Below are 19,831 nucleotides of genomic sequence, written 5' to 3' on the forward strand. Positions count from 1 at the left end.
TTCGGTTCATGTTGCCAGGTAAGCCTGGATTGCTGGACCTGTGTGAGCTGATAAGCAGAGGGCAGCCTCTTAGGCTCCACTGACCGCAGGAGGGAAGATGTACAGACTCTCCTAAAAATGCTCTTAGTCTACCTGGTTCTGGAAGTCAAAGAGGGAGGGGGAAGTGCATCCATTTTCAGGGCAGACAAAAGAAACAAGCTGGTCCAAACGGCTCTGGAGGCTTCAGGTGTACACACTCTTGGCTGTGGTCTCGGGTCACTGGACTTCCTTTGTGTTATTTTAAGGTAATTTCAAACTGCTTTCTAGTTGTTTTTAGGACTACTAGAAAGCAAATTCATCATGTGAGGCTCTTTTCTTATTTTTTCTAAGCTATAAGTAATCACACAAAAATTTTAATGACGAGGCACCTAACGCATATATACATCAACGCCTTTTCTAAAAGGTGTACACAGTCTAGGAATTCTGTGAGTCAGAGGACTGAATCCACAACAGACATCAGGGCCTGGGCTTCTGGGTCTAGCTGCCCAAGTGTCCCCTGTCCAGGGGCAGAAATGAACCCTGTGCAATAGGAAGAGGGGCTTCCACCCCCTTCTGAGTCCCACTACCATCACCCCTTTTGGCCTCCACCTGAGGGTGTCAGGATCTGAGCTGACTAAAAAAGCATTTCACAGCAGGAGGGCACAGAAAGGATTCCCCTGAATGTGGCCATCTTCGTCAGGGGCCCTGCACCCTGCACAGGAAGGGCACAAGGGGGCGCTCTCTCCCAAGCCCTGACAGCAGGTGTGTTGCCAGCACGCCCAGCTTTCTGCACACCTGGTGGTGTTCCACACAGTCAGCAGTGGGGAGCACCAGGTCTGGGGCCTGGTGAGCTAGAAGCCTGGGAACAGAGGGACACACACACCAGAAAGATGACAATAAATACATTTCAGGAAAAAAAAAAAAAAAAAAGCAAGCAGTTATCCCGCCCTCGTCCGCTGGTAATGTGCGCCCCTAGGCTTTTCATAAAAACTCTGCCATCAAACCAAAGCCATGCAGAGCCACATGGGGGTGGGGCTGCCACTCGCAAGCACACAAACGCAGAGAAGTGCTCACTTTCTCCCAGCTGCTTCTGCAGCATCTGCAGCTCCTGCTGAGCCTCGGCCAAGGAGCCGAGGAGGGGAGGGCCAGTGGAGCGGAAAGGCAGGAAGCTGGGTGGAGCTGAGAGCAGCGGTGCCTGGGGGAGGCTAACCAGTGTAGGTATGGAGGGAAAATGAAGGCCTAGAAACAGAAAGTTAGGGAGAAAGCAGAGACATCATTAGACAGAAAGGAATGAGTGAAAGATTGAGAAGGTGAAGCTGTTCCCTGACCAGGTGTCTCCTTGGTGAGTGGCTGCCTGGGATGCTAAGAGTGATCATGGCCAGGGCCAAGGGTGAGCACTGCTCCCCAAGAGGCTGGCCTGGCTGACTTTCCTCCCTTCCAGGGCTACCCTGCAGACAGTTAGTCTATGCTCATCTTGGAAACAACTGCCTATAGAAGGCAACATGGCATTGCCACGAGCCAGGCAGCCACAGCCCCATCCCAGTAATCCAGGGCCCCGGCAGGCCAGGAGTGTGGGTCTGAATGCTTTCCAGGCCCCCTGGGGAGGTGCTCCAGCAGCTGCCAGTCCTTCCCCTGTGACTAGGAACTCCTTTTTCTGAAAGCATTAGGGCTCATCTTGAGGAGTGCAGGAGTGGAGTAGGACTGTGGGGAAATTTGCATTATTAATGCATGTAAGTCAAGACTCTGATGGAAACAGATTTCAGAATCCCACATCAATGAGTTCATTCACCAAATGAAAAACAGAGGCCTCCAGGAAGTGACTTCGACACAGTGGCTTACAAACCTGTCTGGGCATTCGCATCACTTGGGAAAAATTCTTAATATACACAGACTCCTCGGGCCCTAATGCCAACCTACTGAAACTGGGAATGGAGCTTGGAAACTTGCATGTGAACAAATCTTCACAGGTGGTCACTATGCTGCTCATCTACAGACAGGTCTGCAGGAGCCCTGATGCTTGAGTCTGTCTCCTTTCCTAAAAACAGGTAGAGGGCAGGTGGTTCATGGAGGGAGCAGAAACCAAGACTGCCCCGTGGAGAAGGTCTCTCGTGGAAGAGATGCTGACATTCTACATCACACCCATTGCCCCAGGATGCTGACCCTGAATCAGAGCAGTACTGCGAGATGCCTGAACTGCCAAGTGACACTGCCCAGGTATCCTCCGGGGAGGCCTTTTGATTTTAAAACCCTGGCTTTCTGCTCTGTTTGACCCTGAAGCATTTACACAGCTGTCTACAGCACTAGGTGAGCAGCTTTTCCCCATGAGTCCCTGGTCCAGCTGCTGCTCACTATGGCCAAGAAATGTGAGCCCAGGCTCAGGAAGACTCAGACACACCTGCCTCGTCAAGATTTTGGCTGACTTGTCCTCAGAAGAGATGGGGGGGTGACAGAAGGAAGCACTATGCTTTCTGGGGTCACCTCTACACAAATCTGACCCCCATCACAGCAACCAGTGAGGGGTGAGGTAGGGAGAGGGGAAGGCAAGACTAGGTTTACCCTTCCCCTGCCCTGGCTGGTGCAGGCCTATGATTAAAAAGAGCACCCATGGCCACTACACCGAGGCAAGGAAATGAAACATACCCCTCCAACTGGCCCCAGGATGCACACCATGTACATATCAAGGACTTCCAACCCATTCATAAACCCTGAATGATGACATAATATGGACAGAATCTTGTCTGAGAGTACTGAGGCCTCCCCAGCTAGGAAGTGAGCGGCCCCACCCACTGCAGAGGCTGGGAGCAGGTAAAACGGGTAACATGTATGGGGCAGCAGTGGACGTGAATTTCTTTGTTCTTTGGCTACTATAATCCTGGGAGAAACATTTTGCCTCTTTGCTCCCGAGGGTGAAATGAAAAAAAGAAATGAAATGTTTGTTTAAAAATGACTAGCTAACTACTGGTCAGAATTAGCACGCAGCTCAAAGTCTGTTGAGGATCACTTATCTTTCAAACAAAGAAAAGTCAGGCACAATTAGCGAATTAGGATGGTGTCTTGATTTTGTCTAGGATTTGATGCAAATAAGCCCCTAACATCTGTGGAAACATCTGTCTCTGAAGAAAAGTCGGACAGCTGGGGAGAGGAGACGGCCCCTGCCCGCTGCCCGCTGCATACCTGGATGGGCCTGGATGGCCTCCTGGGGGGGGTTCTGGGGAGCAGGCAAGCTGCTGGGGTTGCTGCTGGGCTCGGCCTTTACCCCCCGAGGTGCAGTGGATGACGATGGTTGAGAAGACAGTACAGCAGGATGGCTTGAGTGATGGATGGAATCTACAAAACCCATGAATGAAAGAAAATGTTTGATGTTCTACAGAGAACTGGAACCTGTACCAAGGGTACCCGGGCAGAGCCCTGCTTTCAGGGAAAGAGCCAAGCACAAGCACCGTGAGCAGGGCTCATTTCCTTACGCAAAGATGCTCCTTTAGTGACACAGCCACCTGAGAGGTGACATGGGGGGCTCGGGGCCCTGAAACCATGAAAATGGTGCCTCTGATAATACCAGGCAAGACGGGCAGCATCTGTGGGATGCTGCTCAGGAGACGCAGCTGACAAGGATCAGCTTTCCCACCTTAAAGGAGCCAGGCCCTGAGCTCAGCAGGCACGGGGGGAGAGAAACCCGCCGTCATCTGCTCACTGTCCCCACGGAGGCTCGCCTTGGGCCTCACCGCACGCACGTGCTGGTGGAGCCCCCCGACGGCGCTAAGTTGTAGAGTCGGCTCATCAGACAGAGCAAAGATCCTAACTCACTGGGGCCTGTGCTTGGCACTGGGTCCCAGAGCCATGTTCAGCCAGATCCACCCCAAGGCGGATCTCTAAGGCCGGGTTATGCAGGTCTCCTCTCAGCCTAGATAAAGCTGGAACTGCTCAGAAAGCGGCGGCTACCTGGGTGGCCGGGCGAAGCCTTCTTCTCTTCATAGTGTGCGTGCTCGCTGGCTATGTCCATGTCGGAGCAGGCTTCCAGCTCATCGGACAGGAGGGAGGAGCTGCTGGGGGAGCGGTGGGAGCCGGACAAGGCGTGGCTGCTGGACGGCGTGAGGCACTGGGCGTCCAGCCTGGCCTGCAGGACTTCAATCACTCTCTCCTTCTCCTGCAGCTCCTTACTGAGCCTAGTGGGGTGAGGGGGCACAGCAGGCAAAGTCAAGGTCACCGGCCAGCTAGTCCTGACTGGCGCACATGGGAAAAGCCACAGGAGTCAAGGGGACCATTCCTGCAGAGTAATGGGAATAACCCATCTCTGATTGGGGGGGATAGGTGGGGTGCAGAGGGAGGGGAGGCAACAGCTACCCAGTGCACTGGCCACACGATATACCCAGCACTAGCGGGGACCGAGCTGGCCCTCTAAGGCATGGCAGCTGAAAGTGTGGCCCCCACTACAGCTACAGCCTGAAACTGCTGGTTACCCGTCTCTGAGAGGACGAGTACAGAATGGGAGGTGGGCACTGAGAAACATGGCAGTTTGACCCACTGCCTTAACACGCAAGAGCAGCGAAGTCACCTGGATGACTGAGGCACAGACCGTGTGTGTGTGTGATGGATTAGGAATGGAGATAAAAGCAAAAACAAAGACACTTTGTTCTTCACCACGGATATTTTGAGAAGCACTGTGTGGCCAAAGCACACTCATGACACAAAGTGGCTTGAACTAGTGGCTACGACAAACTCGGAGCCCATATTTTACCGGGCATTATAAGGCTATATGCAGTGACTCATTGAAAACCGGTTTCTGAGGCATTGTAGCTTCCCAGAGATCGGCAGTGTCTAGGCCTTTTGCACTAGGAACGGTAATATAATTATTTTTTCCCAAGGAAATTGGGCGGCTATAAATGAGCAACCAACTCAACTGGGGGGGGGCGGGGGCTGGTGGTAAGCCAACTAGGCGAAAAGTACACCCTGGTCTTTAAATCCGGGGAGGGGGGGAGCAAAGGAGACCCTGGGGGGGGGGTCACTGAAACGTGGTTAGTTCACTTTTAATCAGACTGACTCTAGGTTACCGAGCCTGGAGAATAAATATGCAAATAGAAATCAATAGGATTATATCAAAAGAGAGTAAAGAATTAGTTGAAAACAACAGTAAAGTGTTCCATGAATAAGTGAATTAATATTATCAGCATTTTCCTCACCCCCTCCACCCCCCATTTGTGAAGCTGCAGCCACGTGTAATCCCTCGGGCCTTGTTCCTGGTGCCTTTACCAGATCTTATTTGGAATTACCTGAGGGCCAGCGGCTCCAGTCCAGCTTGGTCTTTCTCAGTTTTATGATCCTCTGCAAACCAAATTCAGAAAAGAAACAGTAAAAAAACTTAAACGGGCCCTGCTCCACACATTATAAATGCAGAAGCCTACTTGTGTACAGAACAGTGATCAGACTTTCCCTGGCCTGGCGATCACCATCATGACTTCCTCTGCCCTAAATCAATGTGAAAAAGTTTAAAAGGCACTTGCCCAGCTTCCCTGTGGAATAATCCAGCCTCCAAGCCTGCCACGTACTGACTCCCAGTCGTACAGTTTTCATGTAGGACCTACTTTTGCCCTGAGATGACTAACAGCCCTGTCCCGCCTCGGCACCTGCGACCGACTGGATGTGGGGTGGTTGGCCCCGAAGACTGGTCCCGCTGTACCCAGGAAGTTCTCTCTAAGCAAAGAGCTTCAGTAATAAGCCATGTTCCTAGCCCTTGAACTATGGCAATCAGTGCCCAACCGTGTCCAAAAGGGTATGGTGCTTTAGCTATATTTGAATTGCATTTGTGTACGATACCAGGCAATATATAAAGAAACAGATGCCAAAAACGTAAGGCATTTATCCAAAGCAAGTTCATGGCAGCGTCCAGGGCAGAGTTTGGGTCTTGCAAGTCTAAGTTCAGGGCTCTTTTCACTGTCACAAGGTCCCTCTGATCTCACCTCCCTTTCTCTCCCTCAGTACTGGGTGGAGGAAGCTTCCTCCCCTAAAGGTCACACTCCATGAATGATGACGTTTCTACAGTGGTAATTATGGCCCCTCCAACCCCGTGTGCTCCTCTTCAGTGCTTCCCACTAACAGGCCTGATCCTGTAAGGCCCCCAGGGGATGAGGTGGAGGCTGGATGCTGGGTTAAAAGGCAGCCGCCCAGGCCTGAGGCTGTGAGAGTGACTGACAGTGCCCCAAAGCCCTGTGGCCAACTTACTGGTGCTGAGTTTGCTGGTGAGCCTGTCTGTCAGCTGGCCTCCCTGGGCGAGCTGCTCCCGGAAGCTCTGCCCCAGGTAGTAGTCGATGTCATTGCTCCTTAGCAGGTCCTCAAAAGATTTTACCGTATCTTTTGCATGCTGGGTGAGAAGGTAACAGATACCTCTCCCTTCTCGTATTTTCTGGCGTAGGTAGGATAGCTCTCGGGCCTGATCCTGAATCAGGGAATCGTATTTCCTAACACAGGAAAGAAGGGGAGAGAGTAAGAATGGAAAAGAGGGAGTGATAAATTATGGGGCTTCCGTGGCCAAGTGGAATTCTGGCACATAAACCAAAGGAGAGATTTAAGAGTAAATTCTGCTCTGAGAGACTATGGTATCAAACAATTGATACCACTTTCTTCCACTGTTTTACATATGTTAGTGATACATCCAAAAATGAGTCAGTCATAAGTTCTGTGGGACAGCCATGATATTTTATACCCCTAAAAGCCCAGTATAATGTAGACTCACGGGGGATACTCAATAAATACTGAGATTTACTGAGTATATACTAAATACTAAAAATGAATTGAGTAGGAGTAGAATCACTTCATCTTAGGTCTGGACAGGACCTTCCATGTCATCTGTTTCTAAGATGATCTATGCTATGGCAGACAGTATTGCCTGTATGGCCACTACACAGCTCTCATTCTGCTGCTCTTCTGCAACAAGGCTTTGCATCTCCTTAAATCTGACTGGGCTCTGGGACCACTTTGATCAAAATAATATAGTGGAAGGGACACTGTGCCAAGCCCAGAGCAGCCCTTAACTGGACTGGCAACTTGCGCTTCCTGTGCTTTGGAAGCCAGCTGCCATGCACAAATGAAACTCCCCTGAGACCACTATCCTGTGAGAAGCCCAAGCCCGGAGGAGAAGCCCTGGAAAGGAAGCCACGTGGAGAGACAGAGACGCCAAAGGGCAGAATTACCAGACCGGTTGAGGAAGAAGCCATGTCCAGCCCAGCCAGGCCTTGCAGACGACTCCAGCCGACCTACCGTCGGATGGCAGCCATGTGAGAGGCCCCCAAGCGAGAGCCACTCGGCTGAGCCCAGTCAATCCACATGAATTACTGTTTAAGTTTTGGGGTGGTTTGTTACTCAGCAAAGACAACCAGGACAGATACCAAGATGGATGTCTGCCTAGTGTTTTTCAGCACGAAGTATTGAGAACAGTAATAACTACGGCAGGTAGTACTGAGAGCTTACTATATGCTAGGCGTTATCATGAGTACTTGTATTAATTCACTTACACCTAATAACCACCCTTTGAGATAAATTCTCTTATTAGCCTCATTTAATATGTAAGAAAATAGGCTCAGAAAGGCTTACATGGGTTGCACAGCTACTGAGTGCCAGAGCTAGGACGCAAACCTAGGCCGTCTAACTTCAGTCTATTACACTGTATCTGCTGTCAATTTCCTAATACATTCCCAGGAGAAAATCCCAGAGACCTGGCATCTCCCAGGCTGGGCCGCCATCCAGTGCCCTGCTGGATGCCTCCCTGTCCTTTCTTCAGACCTGGTCGACCACTGAAATAAGTGCCCTGATGGGTTTTCTCTTCTACCCACCTGGCTACCCTACTTCAAGCACAAACTCAGGCATCATCAATCTAGTAAAGGTCCGAGGAATGCCCTCCTTACCCAGGCCATGAGGCTGATCTCAGCTCCTCGGCCAGCTTCCCCTCTAGTCCAGTTTTGGGGAGCTGGGCCTCCAGCTGGGACACTCTCTGGATCAGACTCTCCAGATCCCTTTTAGCCTGATTCCCTGGGGGGTAGAAAGCTCCAGTGCCATCAGACAGCCACCCCTCGTCTTCATCAGTGACACTATGAGGTGAAGATCCCTCGAGGGTGCCGACAGCCTTTAGCTTGCGGGGTCTCTCCAGGCTAGACGAGTAATCGCTTGTGACTGAGAGAGAGCGGACCCGGCTCTTGAGGTTTTGAATGATCTTGTTGGCGGTCTGCAGCTGGGCCTTCAGATCTTTGATGTCCTTATGGAGGACAGAGATGTCTTCTGACTTTCCATATGCCTGGAACTCCTCCTGCTTCCTCAGCTGGTTCTCCAACGGCTTCCTCCCAGGGGGACCGGCCAGTGTCGAGCCCAGGCGCTCCTGCTGAGAGCACAGCCCCTCCATGACGACTGTCTCCCTGAGGCTGTCATGCTCCTCGCACTCTGAGAAAAGACAGAGACATCTTCCTGAGTAAAGCTGGGCATGCTGCCGTAGCCTCTCCCTTCAGGGGGAGGTAGGTTTGGTCCTAAGGACAATAATTTCGAGACCAACACTCAGAGCAGTTCTTTATTCAGCCCTGGCTCTGGACTAGCATTCGGATACGGTATTACTTATCCTCACAACAGCCCTGCAAGTCAGCTATGGTCACCCTCTGTTTTCCTGAGTGTTTTTCTTCTCTTCCTGATTTCTATTTGGTGGGTGTCCCTACAGTCAAAGCCCTTCTATCATAGAAAGATAAGTTTTTAACTTATGCTTTGCACATTACCAAAAGCTCATTAGGGTTTTTTCATTAATAAGTAAGCCTTAGCATTTTTTTTTTCTATAACAATCAGTTGGATAGAAGAGTTTTTTCTTTACTAGTAGTATGCTGGAAACTAATTCTAGAAATTCAAACTCACACTCAGCGTCATTCTTGGACAAGAGTTTTCCTCCAAACTTCCTATCCCTCTCTGGTCCTGTGTCCTCCCCGGTCTACAATCCCCGCACCCCTCCTCCTCATCAGGTGTGGGATTGGCCAACAGCACCCCAATGTGAAAGCTGACTGGAGAAGGAAGGTGAGGCCCCCACGTGCGCTCTTACCGGGGCTGGTGCTCTCCTCCCGCTCTGCCTCATTCTCACTTCGGCCACAGGTCTCGTAGCCCAGGTCCTGGAGGTCCACCTGAACCTGCTTGCTGTCCTGCTTCACCAAGGTTTCACCTGCTCGGAAGAGATGGGGGCGTTACCAAGTATCTGAGTTTCTCACATACTCAGTGGCACATATGCTGGCCCTTGGGGGCAGGAAGTCAGATCCAGAGCAGGATATATGCTCCTTTGGACTCATGCGGTAGAAGAGACCACCTTCTCCAGGCAGCAGGACTTCCCTCCACCAGGATGAGCCTGTGTTTGCCGCCGATGATCTCACCTGCAGAGGACCCAGGTGTAGTTGGGCCCAGACACTGTTAGACAGGTATTGCACACTCTCCTCTCTGGAAGCCCCAGTGAAACTAGCAAGTGCCTTAGCCACGGAAGCTCAGGAAATATGTGAAGGACGCTGAATTAGTTTAGAATCCCAACACATCTAGATCTGCACTGTCCAATACGGTAGCTACTAGCCACATGTGACTATCTTACATTAAATTAAAGTTAAATAAAAACATAAAATTCCCGAGGTGAACCAGCCATGTTTCCTGCGTCCAATAACCACACGTGATATAGACACAACGTTTCCATCACTGCAGGACGTTTGACTGGAAAGCACCGATTCTAGACCAACAATGATGGTGTATTTTTGAAGAATCTGATGTGGTGCAGAGAGGAGCAGAAGAGAAACTACTAGCATACGCTGAGCGAGGTAAGGCAGTTTGCTGACCACGCCGGCAATCACCAGGCCTAGCTGAGAGCCTGTTTCCTCCCTGCACTCTCGCTGCAAACGTGCTTTATGGGTCCCTTCTTCCCTGCCACCTGCAAATGAGAGTTACATATCCACCTCCACGACTCGAGGACCAGGGACAGGGTTAAGTTTGTCTTGAGGCTGGGGAAGAAAAATGAAGTCCGCAAGGCAGGCACGTAGCTTCAGAGGGAGAGGACTCACATTTGGTGAGGAGGAGCTCAGCACTTACTGAACATGACCCTGTACTTCTCCAGCTGATTGGCCTGGGCGAACACCGTGGCTTCCGATATCAGCAGCTTCTCCTGGAGATCTTGATAGCGCTGCCTGCACTGCGCCAGCTGGGAACGCAGGTGCTTGGTGGGTCCCGGGAGGCTGAATTCTGACGGTGGCCCAGGGTCACGGGCTGGGGGCTGGCCATCCAGCTGTGAAAAGGAGCCGGCACAGGGAAGGGAAGGGATCGGGACAGTCTGGGGTCACCTCCCAGGCAGCAAGGGCTGCTTCCCCTTCTGAGCCCTGCGGACTTCACTCGTGTGTCTGTCACAGCCCTGCTCGTGCCATTTGGCAGTGACTTGCTTTCCAGACGGAGCTCTGGAGAGCTGGGGTGATGTTTTATTTACCTCAGGATCTATAGCACACAGCACAGGGCCAATCGAGTCTTCGGAGGGGACACTCAGTAAATGTGTTCAGGGGTTGGAAAGAAACCTCCACTTCTCTCTCCCTGCATTCCTGCCCCTGTCATCTCTCCAAATCCTCAGCATCTCCATTTTACTTCATGCTAAGCAAAGCCTCCCCTTAAAAAGGATCCTGACAACCCCTTCTGAGACCCAGACGCCTGTGATGAAAATGGTAGGAAGGGGGCAGTGAAGGGAAGTGGGAGAGGGGGGGAGGTGGGATGAACGGTGATGGACAGAGACTTGACTTGGGGTGGTGAACACACAATACAGGGTACAGATGCTGTGTTGTAGAACTGTGCACCTGAAACCTATATAATTTTGTTAGCCAGTGTCACCCCAATAAACTCAATAAAAAGGGGGGGAAAGAAAATGCGGTGATAAAAAAAAAATGTGATTACACACCACTCATCTAGGCTGCCTTAAAACCCCGTGCACCCCTACACCGCATCCTATTGGGGGTGACCTGTTTCTGTGCCACCTTTCCCCTCCATACTGAGTACCTGAAGGACAGAGACCAGGTCCTATTGCCTGCTCCCAACACCTAGTGTATTACTAGAAAATTAAGCACTTGAGATACAATTAGGGGGAATTAATTACTCAAAAAGTATTTATGGGACAACGCAGTAAAAGCCCTTCTAAAGGCTGAGCATGTGAGCGATAGTATGACCGCTGCCTGTGGTGCAGAGGTGCCCTTCCCTCGGTACCTCCTGACCCGAGGCAGAACTGCCTAAGGTAGAAACTGACGTCTCCAGCCCTTCTCCAAACGCCTTTCGTTCCATCTAATCCCACACTTACTTGGCGGGCATCCACTGCAAGGGCAGCCCCAAGGTCAAGGCTCCGGGGCCTGGGGCGGGGTCTCACGGTCAGGTCCTCCTCCTCTTGGCCTTGGTGCTTCCCAGGAGAACCACCTGGCTCTGTGTTCATTCCGTCGATCTCCCTGGCCAGGCGCCCAAGGAGCTCTGGACCAAGTTTACTATTCCCTTCCTTGCTGCTGAGCACCAGCTGCTCTTTGAGGAGGCTGATGATGTTGTGGGCATTCTTCAGTTTTCCCTGGAGCTTTCTGAACTCAGCCTGGAGGCTCTTCTCATTCAGACCCCCTTTGGCCACCACAGTCTCCACCATCGCCTCGCCCTTCCCCCTGTCCTCTTCGATCTCCCATCCATCAGACATCGCTTCTCCCATCTGCTCTTTCAGCTCGGCGTTCTCAAGGCAAAGGCTCAGCATGGTGTTCCTGAAGGGGACATACATCGTCAGGGATGCACTTTTCTCTAAAGAATTTGTAGAACCATAAATGCATGGAGCCTGGGTGTGGACCAAGAAGCCCCATGGCAGCGTGGATGCCTTGGCTGCAGCAAGGTGAGCCCCTTGGCTATGGTGGCCTCTCAACTGGCAGGCTCCCTGTCTCTGGAGGGTGGTCCTTACCTGATGTGGGCCACAGAGGAGAATCCTGCTTCCTCAATTTGAGCCTTCAGCTCTTTCAATTCCCCCTCAGCCTTCCTCTTCTCCTCTAGGTGCTGGTGGATCTCAGCTCTCAGGTGGAGCATTTCCTCCTGGAGACCCCTGTTATTCTCCCCTCCTGTAGGGGGCGGCGAGGAAAGAGACACGTTCTGGCTCTCCACAGCAGCCAGGCTTTTCTCCAAAGCCACCTTGATGAGCTGAAAGAAAATCATTGTTTAAAGAAGTCAGGTCATTAAAGAGGATCCAAGGGGAACATCAGATCCCAAGGACAGCCTCTAATGGGAACAAAAAAGAAAAGGTAGACCTAAAACGAACTCCCTCCAAGGTCATCCTCAGTCATAAGGGCCCTGGAGATCGGTTTGGGTGCGAGGACGCACCGAGAGAACAGGGAGAACTGTTGCCATGGGCAGGAAGAGGAGATCCCAGAGGTGGGAGAGAAAAAGACACGAGCAGATGATAAAAAACAAATGCCAACAAATGAGGTATGAACAGGACTGGAAAGCGTGGGTGCTGTGACCCTTCTCTTCCTGAGTGCGCAGAGTTCCCTGAGTCAGTCTTCTCACACGCCAGGAAGCTTCGCCAGCGCCACGAAGACACCAGAGCTCGAGACACTAGAGCTCGAACCCTCAGGCTGTGCCTGTAACTCAGACTCCAAAAAGGAGGGTCAAGAGGGAGGACTCAGGACACTCAACAATCAGGAGTCACAGTGACAGAATCAGAATGTGGGCGGAGCTGCAGGTAAGACACAGCAAGCGTAGGTTCACTGGCAGCAGGAGAACCACAGCCAACTGCTGAGAGGTTCAAGGGAGGCCACCTGCCAGCAGCCAGTTTCACCTGTGGGTTAATCACCCTTGTTCTGACGCTGCCAGCCAAACTCTCCCTACAAATCTAAGCCCAGGAGAAGAAAACAAGGCAGGAACAACTTCCCTACACGCCCCCTTTTTTTTGAGTATACTCTTGACATTACTCTTCAACGTTTCAACGAAAGCAGATGGCACGGTTTTCCCTCAAATGAGAATTTTTAACTTTTAGACTTCCTTATTGTCTGTCTTGGGCTCCTCTCCAGTTTTTCCCACGCTTTCAAAAGTGTAGAAACCAAAATCTGAGTATGATAATTGACTTAGTGTATAACTAAATTATTTTAGCACAATTTGCCTGCCTGTCCAATATTAATCTTATATCCCAATGTCATCTTGACTTCTTTTCCTCTCAATTCTGACCTCCCAATTTCCCACCTCTCCCCACAGCCATTTCTGGGTCATGTTGTTTGTCATCTTTTATCTCTGTAAATACTATGACTTGTACTTGTCACTTATAAATTCATTCTGGCTATACAAAATCATTTCCCAATTATGAAAGTCATCAAATTATTTATGTGCATCTCCATACACCTTGTAGTGGCCACTTGACCAGGGACACATTGTAGAATTAATTAACTGCTTTATTCCTTCATTCAGGTCATGAAGATGTTGAACAGAACAGGGTCCAGAGGAGAGCAAATGGGTTGATGATCGCGTGGCTGCTTGGCTTGGCACAGAGCCATCGACCTTAGCTTTTGACTTGGTAACAGAGCATAGTAAGGTCTAGGCCCTGGTATGTGGTGGGGCTGGTTCATGGCATATATACGCAATGGCCATTAGTAGCATAGATGTCGGGGTTGTGAAAAGATGCGCATCCACGTCAAAGACGAAAGAGATGAGTGAACACAACTGCTCATTTCCTAGGCATCCTATCCCACCTGGGATTGTGAGCCTGAGATTTGGGAGGCTCTGGGATGTCTGTCGCTATGCCTCTGCTGCCAAGTGGGTGAGACTGGTGGCCATCCCTGCATGTGCCTCAAAGCATCTGGGACAAACTAAAGGAAGGGGACTGGATAAAACCTCTTTCGAAAGTTTATAACCTCAACCCTCATTTAAACTGTGGTATCTTTCTGTGTAAACTCTTTGCAACTGACTGAACATTGCCATCAGCTCTGACTATGGACACAACATTTGATCTTTTCTAAACCTTCTTGGTTCCTTCTGCTTAAAAATAATGTCTAACTTTAATGATGCCCACCTATTTTTAATGTGCCTTCTGGATGCATGTCTTTTTCTATTGACTTAAATATACCTACTTTCTTTAAATAAAAAATGAAGCCCCATGGAATGTTAACACTGGAAGGAACCATAAAGTCCATCTGGTCTAATTTCCCACTTTAAATGAGGAAAGAGAGATCTGATTTGTTCCCAGGCTAATTTGGGTTTCATAGTTCCAAGTCAAAAGGAGCTTACTTTGGCTAGCTTGTCTTTAAATTTTAAATACAAATGCATGAAAGCTAATATCCCTCTCCTCCCAAATAAAACTCCAAGTATGTGTGGTGGTAGTATAAATCCCTTAGGTCTATTGTTAATTGTATTCTTATAGGGTTTTTTTTTCTTTTTTTCACATTACCTAATTCATCTGTTCTATTGTGTCCACGGTATAATTCAACTTTTGTGTGCTGGGTTTCCACTTGTCCCACAGAGATCTATGTTGTAGCTCTGATCTCCTATTTGGGTAGAGTTGTGTTGTTTTCACCCCACTGCTTCACATCTCTCACAATGCAAATCAGTTCTCTGACAGTATCGAGGGCATTAAAAATATTCTTTCCTCAAGTTCGTCACACTAAATCTACTGTCTTTTCCTTTGATTTGAATCTTGAATCATAACTTTTCTCCACTGCAAATGTTCAAATAAGAAAGACAATAATTGATTACTCTAGTTTCTTTTTGCAGGAATTTCCTAGGTATTTATTAGGGATCTCACATTTCCTTGAGAATGGAAATTACCACCACAGCCAGACCTGAGACTTCCCAAGGTGGGTGAGTGCAAATATCAGGACAAGGCAACTTGCTTTAGCCAAAAGGTGGTTCTTGCCTTGGAAGAAACACAAAGTTGGAGGTGTTTGTTAGGGGACTTGCGTGTCTGCTTGAGGTGGGAGGGAGCTTTGTGTCGAGAACAAAGTCAAAGTCAACCTTCTAAGGACGCAACTAGAATAAATTCAGAGCCTAATCTTAAGGGACCATTTCCCTGGACACAAGCAAACACATTTTGAGAATCTGGACACAAAACAGTTATGGCAAAACAAACTTTATTTAAATGGTAGCAGAAGAGTCACACCCTCAAGCCCCAGAAAAGTTGAAGTAGATTTACAATGTTTTCACACACCTCTTACCCCAAACTGAAGATCTGAGTTTCAAGGAAAGGTGATGGAAAACAAAATGGTGCTTACCCAAGATATCCTGTATCCAATAGGTATAGACTTTATCATGAGTCAAGCCCCAACCCAAAGATTTTTTTAACCCATAATTTATTATCTTCTATGCCAAGTAATAGAGAAAACATTGCAAGAAAAATACATATGCCCCAATGTAAAGATTTACTTAGGGTTGAACTGACCTTCTCAAAATGTGCTCTGGTCATGTTCTCCATGCTAGGCTATAGGAAAGAAGGTTAAAGAAGAAATGGCTTGACTAACCCGTTTGCCTACAACTGAGAACTAGAGTGAAGGACTTGTCCATCAGAACCTGGCTCTCTTCAGATCTGTGTCTCTTGCTCATTTATTCTAAAGTTAATCCTGTCCCACCGTAGCAACAGCCCTCAGTGGCCTGCTGACATCCCAACTGAGCTCTGTCTTACGGTGGACATTTGATCATCCCGAAGATCCCTCTTGCTCACCCCAAATCCTCAATGAAATCAGGAAGTGAGCAGCAGAGGGACCTGTGCAAAGGGGCTGGGGTGTACATAATTAAGGTTACAAGCATCGGTTAGGAGGACTCCGAAGAAGCTGTTCAAGCAAAAGCGTAAGTAGGGCTCATGCGGAAACTCAAGGGGAAAGTAAGGGTCAGGTATGTCTAGAGCAATAAAGAGAGGATCCTGAAAGAAGGTAAAGAATCTGTGTTGAGGACGTGAGGAATTCCAGACAACTACTCATGTCAAGAGCCAAAGACTGTGCCAAATCCTGGGAGATCTGGGGACTGCTCACTTGGGCTCTTCTTGTTGGCTTATTAGATGTCTCCTCTTTTTCCTGTGCAGGAGATATACAGGCAGACCCAGAAAGCCTCATTTCCCCTAGTTTTCCTAAGAGCCACAAGGAAGTTATCACTGGAAATGCCCAGCTGCTTCCGAAGAAGGACAGATACCAATAATCCACTTTCTCCTTAACAACTCAGAGTCACAGGCATGGTCCATCTAGGAGATGTGACGGCTAAATGTCACTGGGCTAGGTGGAGACACACAGGAGTACCAGCAGATGCTACGGGATCATTATTGGGGACTTGCTCTCTGAGGTCCAGGCGGTTCAATTCTTGAGCTTGAGAAGATGCTGGTCATTCCTTCGTTAACAGTTGGTGAGAAGTGTTTCGGCCTTGGGTTCCAAACTCTGAGGTTTGATAGGGGCTTGCTCTTAAGTGTCATCTCCTGGTCACTGATGTGTCAGGACCTGGGTGGTCTGTCAGGTTGCCCAACAAAGTTCTCTTTTGTATAATGAGGTTTCACTGAGGATTCTGATCCTCTTAGAGTTTCCCAAAGCGCGCTCTCCAGAAGCAGGTCCCAGGCCCTGCCACCTCCCCAAGTAACCCTTCAATGACTCTCTGTCTTCAGTGGTGTGTTTCAGTTACAAAAGCCCAAGAGGGGAAGTGTCTGTGGTCTTATTGTAAGCAAAAGTTCTCCTGAAGCTACAGCTATAGGCAGTACATAGGGACAAAGGCGGGCGGAGGGGCAGGGAGCAGGAGTAAGGGGCAGAGTGGAAACAAAAGGGCGCGGTGGAGAGAGAACTGGAGTGAGGACAGAGGCTGGCAAGGTGGCCGGGAGGCTCCGGGAAGGCAGGGAGAAGGCTGGGAAGTGGTTTATATAAAAAGATAGCGTCTCACTCTAGGTCCACAAAGCTGCAGGAGACCGGCAGACCCCGAAGAGCTACAAGCCTTCCACCCTGGGACCCAGAACCTGACTCACACTTACTTGTTGGTGGCCATTGTGCGCAGCTTCCTCCTCAATACTGTCGGTGAACTCGGTGCTGGCATCTTCGGTGTCATCCCCTGCAGCTACACCTGGAAGCAAGTCCAGAAGAGAAAGGTGACTCCCTCCGCAGATGGCTTCCAGACAGCAGCTAAAATTTCACTCTTTTTGCCACCCGCCTCTGATTTCTTCCCTTCCCCTTACGCACGGCCCCCTGACCGGCAGGGGAGGTCAGAACCAATGTGCCAAATCTGCAGAAAAGCCTTCTGGCTGTGTCCCTGGCACTTTCTTACGAACACCCAGGCTGAAGCCTCAAACCAGAAGCTGGCTCTGGTTGCACAGACCTGTACCTAAGGAGCCAGCTGTCAGCGTGGTTACCCCTCTCACCTGCTTCCAGAAAGTCTGACTACTCCCCCCCCTCCCCCTGACCGGCTATGTCACAACTTTCTCTTCTATAACACGGGCCCAGCATGGCTGGCCTTTTCCCCCACCACTGAGTGCAGAGAGGGTCCCAGATTTTCTGGGATCAGCTGCACACGGGGCAACAGTCTCTCTGAGGAAGCCTCTCCTAGGGGCCGTGTGTCCTACAGCAGCTCAGGTCTAGTCAAGACCGAGGCACAGAAAGGCTCAGGTGCTCAATTTCTCCTTTAATGTCCCGCCTCCCCATCTCTCACCCTTGTTCAACGCCAGCACCCATCGCCTGAAGGGCTCGAGCACTGCTTTTTCCAATAAGGATTTAACCCATTTCTTTCATTCCCCAAAGACGGGCACAGTTGCCCTAGGGCACAAACATCTATGCCCTGCACTAGGGGACAAGAAGCTGCAGCTGACGATCTGGGCGAAGGTCTAGAGCTATGCTGAGCAATAGACTTTCTTCTTCTGCGCTGCCCAATAGGCACCAGCCACATGTGGGTGGCTACTGAGCACTGAAAATGTCGCTAGTGTGACTGAGGAACTGAAATTTTAATTTAATTTAATTTAAGTACAAACAGCCACATGCGGCTAGTGGCTACCATATCGGACACCTAGGACATTTCTTCTTTTTTACAGCTGTTAGAATAAAAGACTGTCCATCCAATTTCAGATTAAAGCCTGTGGCCCACCACCACAGATGTCCTCTGAAAGTCTAGGAATTTATAAAGGTTAATTCATTTGAATATAAAGAAAATCTACCTCGACCCTCCCTGGGTCTTACAGAACCTGCCCAAGTCAGAGAACCCAGAGATCTAGCTGTGAGCCCGGCCTTGGCAACCAACCTATTAACATTCCTCTTCTGACCACTGAGCAGTAACCTGGGCCTCAGAGGTCAGGTGGCCTGACCAAGGTTCTAAAGCCAGTCTGACAAGAGCTGCACCAAGAAATCAAGTCTCTGGACTTTCAGAGGCAACTCACTCCTCCTTCTAGTGACAAATCACATCTTTACCTTTGTTCCTTCCTTCAAGACTCAAGACCCTGCTCCTGGGCTCAGACATTCCTGGATGAGAGGCCTGCGTGAATGACGGGCATTTAGTACCATCTGCAGATGAGGTGAACAGGGGTGTTCACACCCACATTCCATCCCGGCACCTGCAAGTTCATGCCAGGGTGTTTGCCAGGGTCGGGCCAATCTCATTAAAGTGCTGACAGGTAGTAAGCATGTTGTCCTGACAGCTTAATCGTATGACTCATTCCCTGTGGATGAGTCACTGTGGATCTTCACTGTGGATGTTAACTTTGGATCAAGGCAGTAAGTACTCTGTTCAATGAAGTCCTACTTACAAGGTACCTCTACGACTCAGTGTCATTAGAGACCAGTGACGGACAGTGTACAGTAGGGATTCCCAATACCTGCTCTTTTAAACCAGCCCCAGAGCCATCTCGCTCAGGACACTGGTTGCGTAGAGGTGAGTGGACACACTCCCCAAGCTTTGGCTGTTTTGGAAACTCATGGACTCCAGGATGCTAATTCACTTGAGGACTTACCATATACTAGCTATGATATACTATGCTTACTTTCAATTTTTTTTCTCCTGTACAACAGTACAGATCGGAATCTTTATTTTTTCCCTGCAAAGAAAATGAACTGCCCCACTCAGTGACAGATTAAGAAAACACACTTTGCATGGTCTCCCTTCTGAGCGCTGGGCAGAGAGTGGCCCTGCGGTTGGAGGAAGCTCAGCTCTGAGGTCAGGATCCGCACCATTCTCGGTGGGCTGTGTAGCCAGGCTGGGCCCACGCCCCAAAGGGATTCCTGTACTAGGTTCCAGGAGTAAGGTAAGTGGGAATCAGAATGGGTGACTGTCACTGGTCTGGAAGGCTTCTGTCTTTCTGCCCTCCACTTACTGCCACTGCTTTTCTGATGCCACATCTGCCTAGAAAGATAATGCTGCTTCCTTACTTCACTGGGGCAGGATACCATGGTTTTGACTCCATCAGGAGTTCAATGGAGACCAAGCAAGAATGCCCATTTCATCCCCACACTTCCTGACACAGGGGGTTTGCTTTCCTTATTTATTTTTTTAGCTAGTTTATAGTCGCTATACTTCCTTTGGGACAACATTAAGGGCTGTTCAGCCTTTGTCAATTTGAATTAGAATGCAGAAGGCTTTTCTGTTTATTTGAGTGGGGTGAAATAAAAAAAATTATAGAAAATATTGGAATGAATGGTATCCCACACAAAGTCCTATGTATGTTTTACATTAGACATCCCTCTTTCTGTGACCATTTCTGGTGGTGGTTTTTTAAATTTATAAACAATACTTCTCTTGTGGGAAATTCCCCTTTCTAAAAAGCTTTTACAAGGCAACAAAATACTGCGTTGAAAACTAACTTGGAATACTTTAGATTTCTAATTTAAAGGTGCTATATTTTGTA

General features: G+C 49.4%; 1 protein-coding gene across 16 annotated transcripts in view; it reads right to left on the minus strand.

The window, feature by feature from the left end:
* The window catches only part of PDE4DIP (phosphodiesterase 4D interacting protein), a 190,042-nt gene that overhangs the window by 13,811 nt on the left and 156,400 nt on the right, over nucleotides 1-19,831 (minus strand). For 10 of the 16 annotated variants that reach the window (XM_081120339.1, XM_081120349.1, XM_081120350.1 and 7 more), the window contains 11 exons: nucleotides 16,982-17,070; nucleotides 11,966-12,198; nucleotides 11,339-11,774; nucleotides 10,099-10,291; nucleotides 9,080-9,196; nucleotides 7,914-8,442; nucleotides 6,235-6,470; nucleotides 5,286-5,337; nucleotides 3,958-4,181; nucleotides 3,193-3,345; nucleotides 1,093-1,257 (listed from right to left, as the gene is read on the minus strand). In XM_081120339.1, the coding sequence (XP_080976465.1) occupies nucleotides 1,093-1,257; nucleotides 3,193-3,345; nucleotides 3,958-4,181; nucleotides 5,286-5,337; nucleotides 6,235-6,470; nucleotides 7,914-8,442; nucleotides 9,080-9,196; nucleotides 10,099-10,291; nucleotides 11,339-11,774; nucleotides 11,966-12,198; nucleotides 16,982-17,070 (2,427 nt within the window). The remainder of the gene's footprint in view (nucleotides 1-1,092; nucleotides 1,258-3,192; nucleotides 3,346-3,957; nucleotides 4,182-5,285; nucleotides 5,338-6,234; nucleotides 6,471-7,913; nucleotides 8,443-9,079; nucleotides 9,197-10,098; nucleotides 10,292-11,338; nucleotides 11,775-11,965; nucleotides 12,199-16,981; nucleotides 17,071-19,831) is intronic. The other 6 variants (XM_081120342.1, XM_081120343.1, XM_081120351.1 and 3 more) reach the window with 1 other exon arrangement.

This window comes from Miniopterus schreibersii (assembly GCF_964146895.1).
Source record: "Miniopterus schreibersii genome assembly, chromosome: 19".
Taxonomy (NCBI): domain Eukaryota; kingdom Metazoa; phylum Chordata; class Mammalia; order Chiroptera; family Miniopteridae; genus Miniopterus; species Miniopterus schreibersii.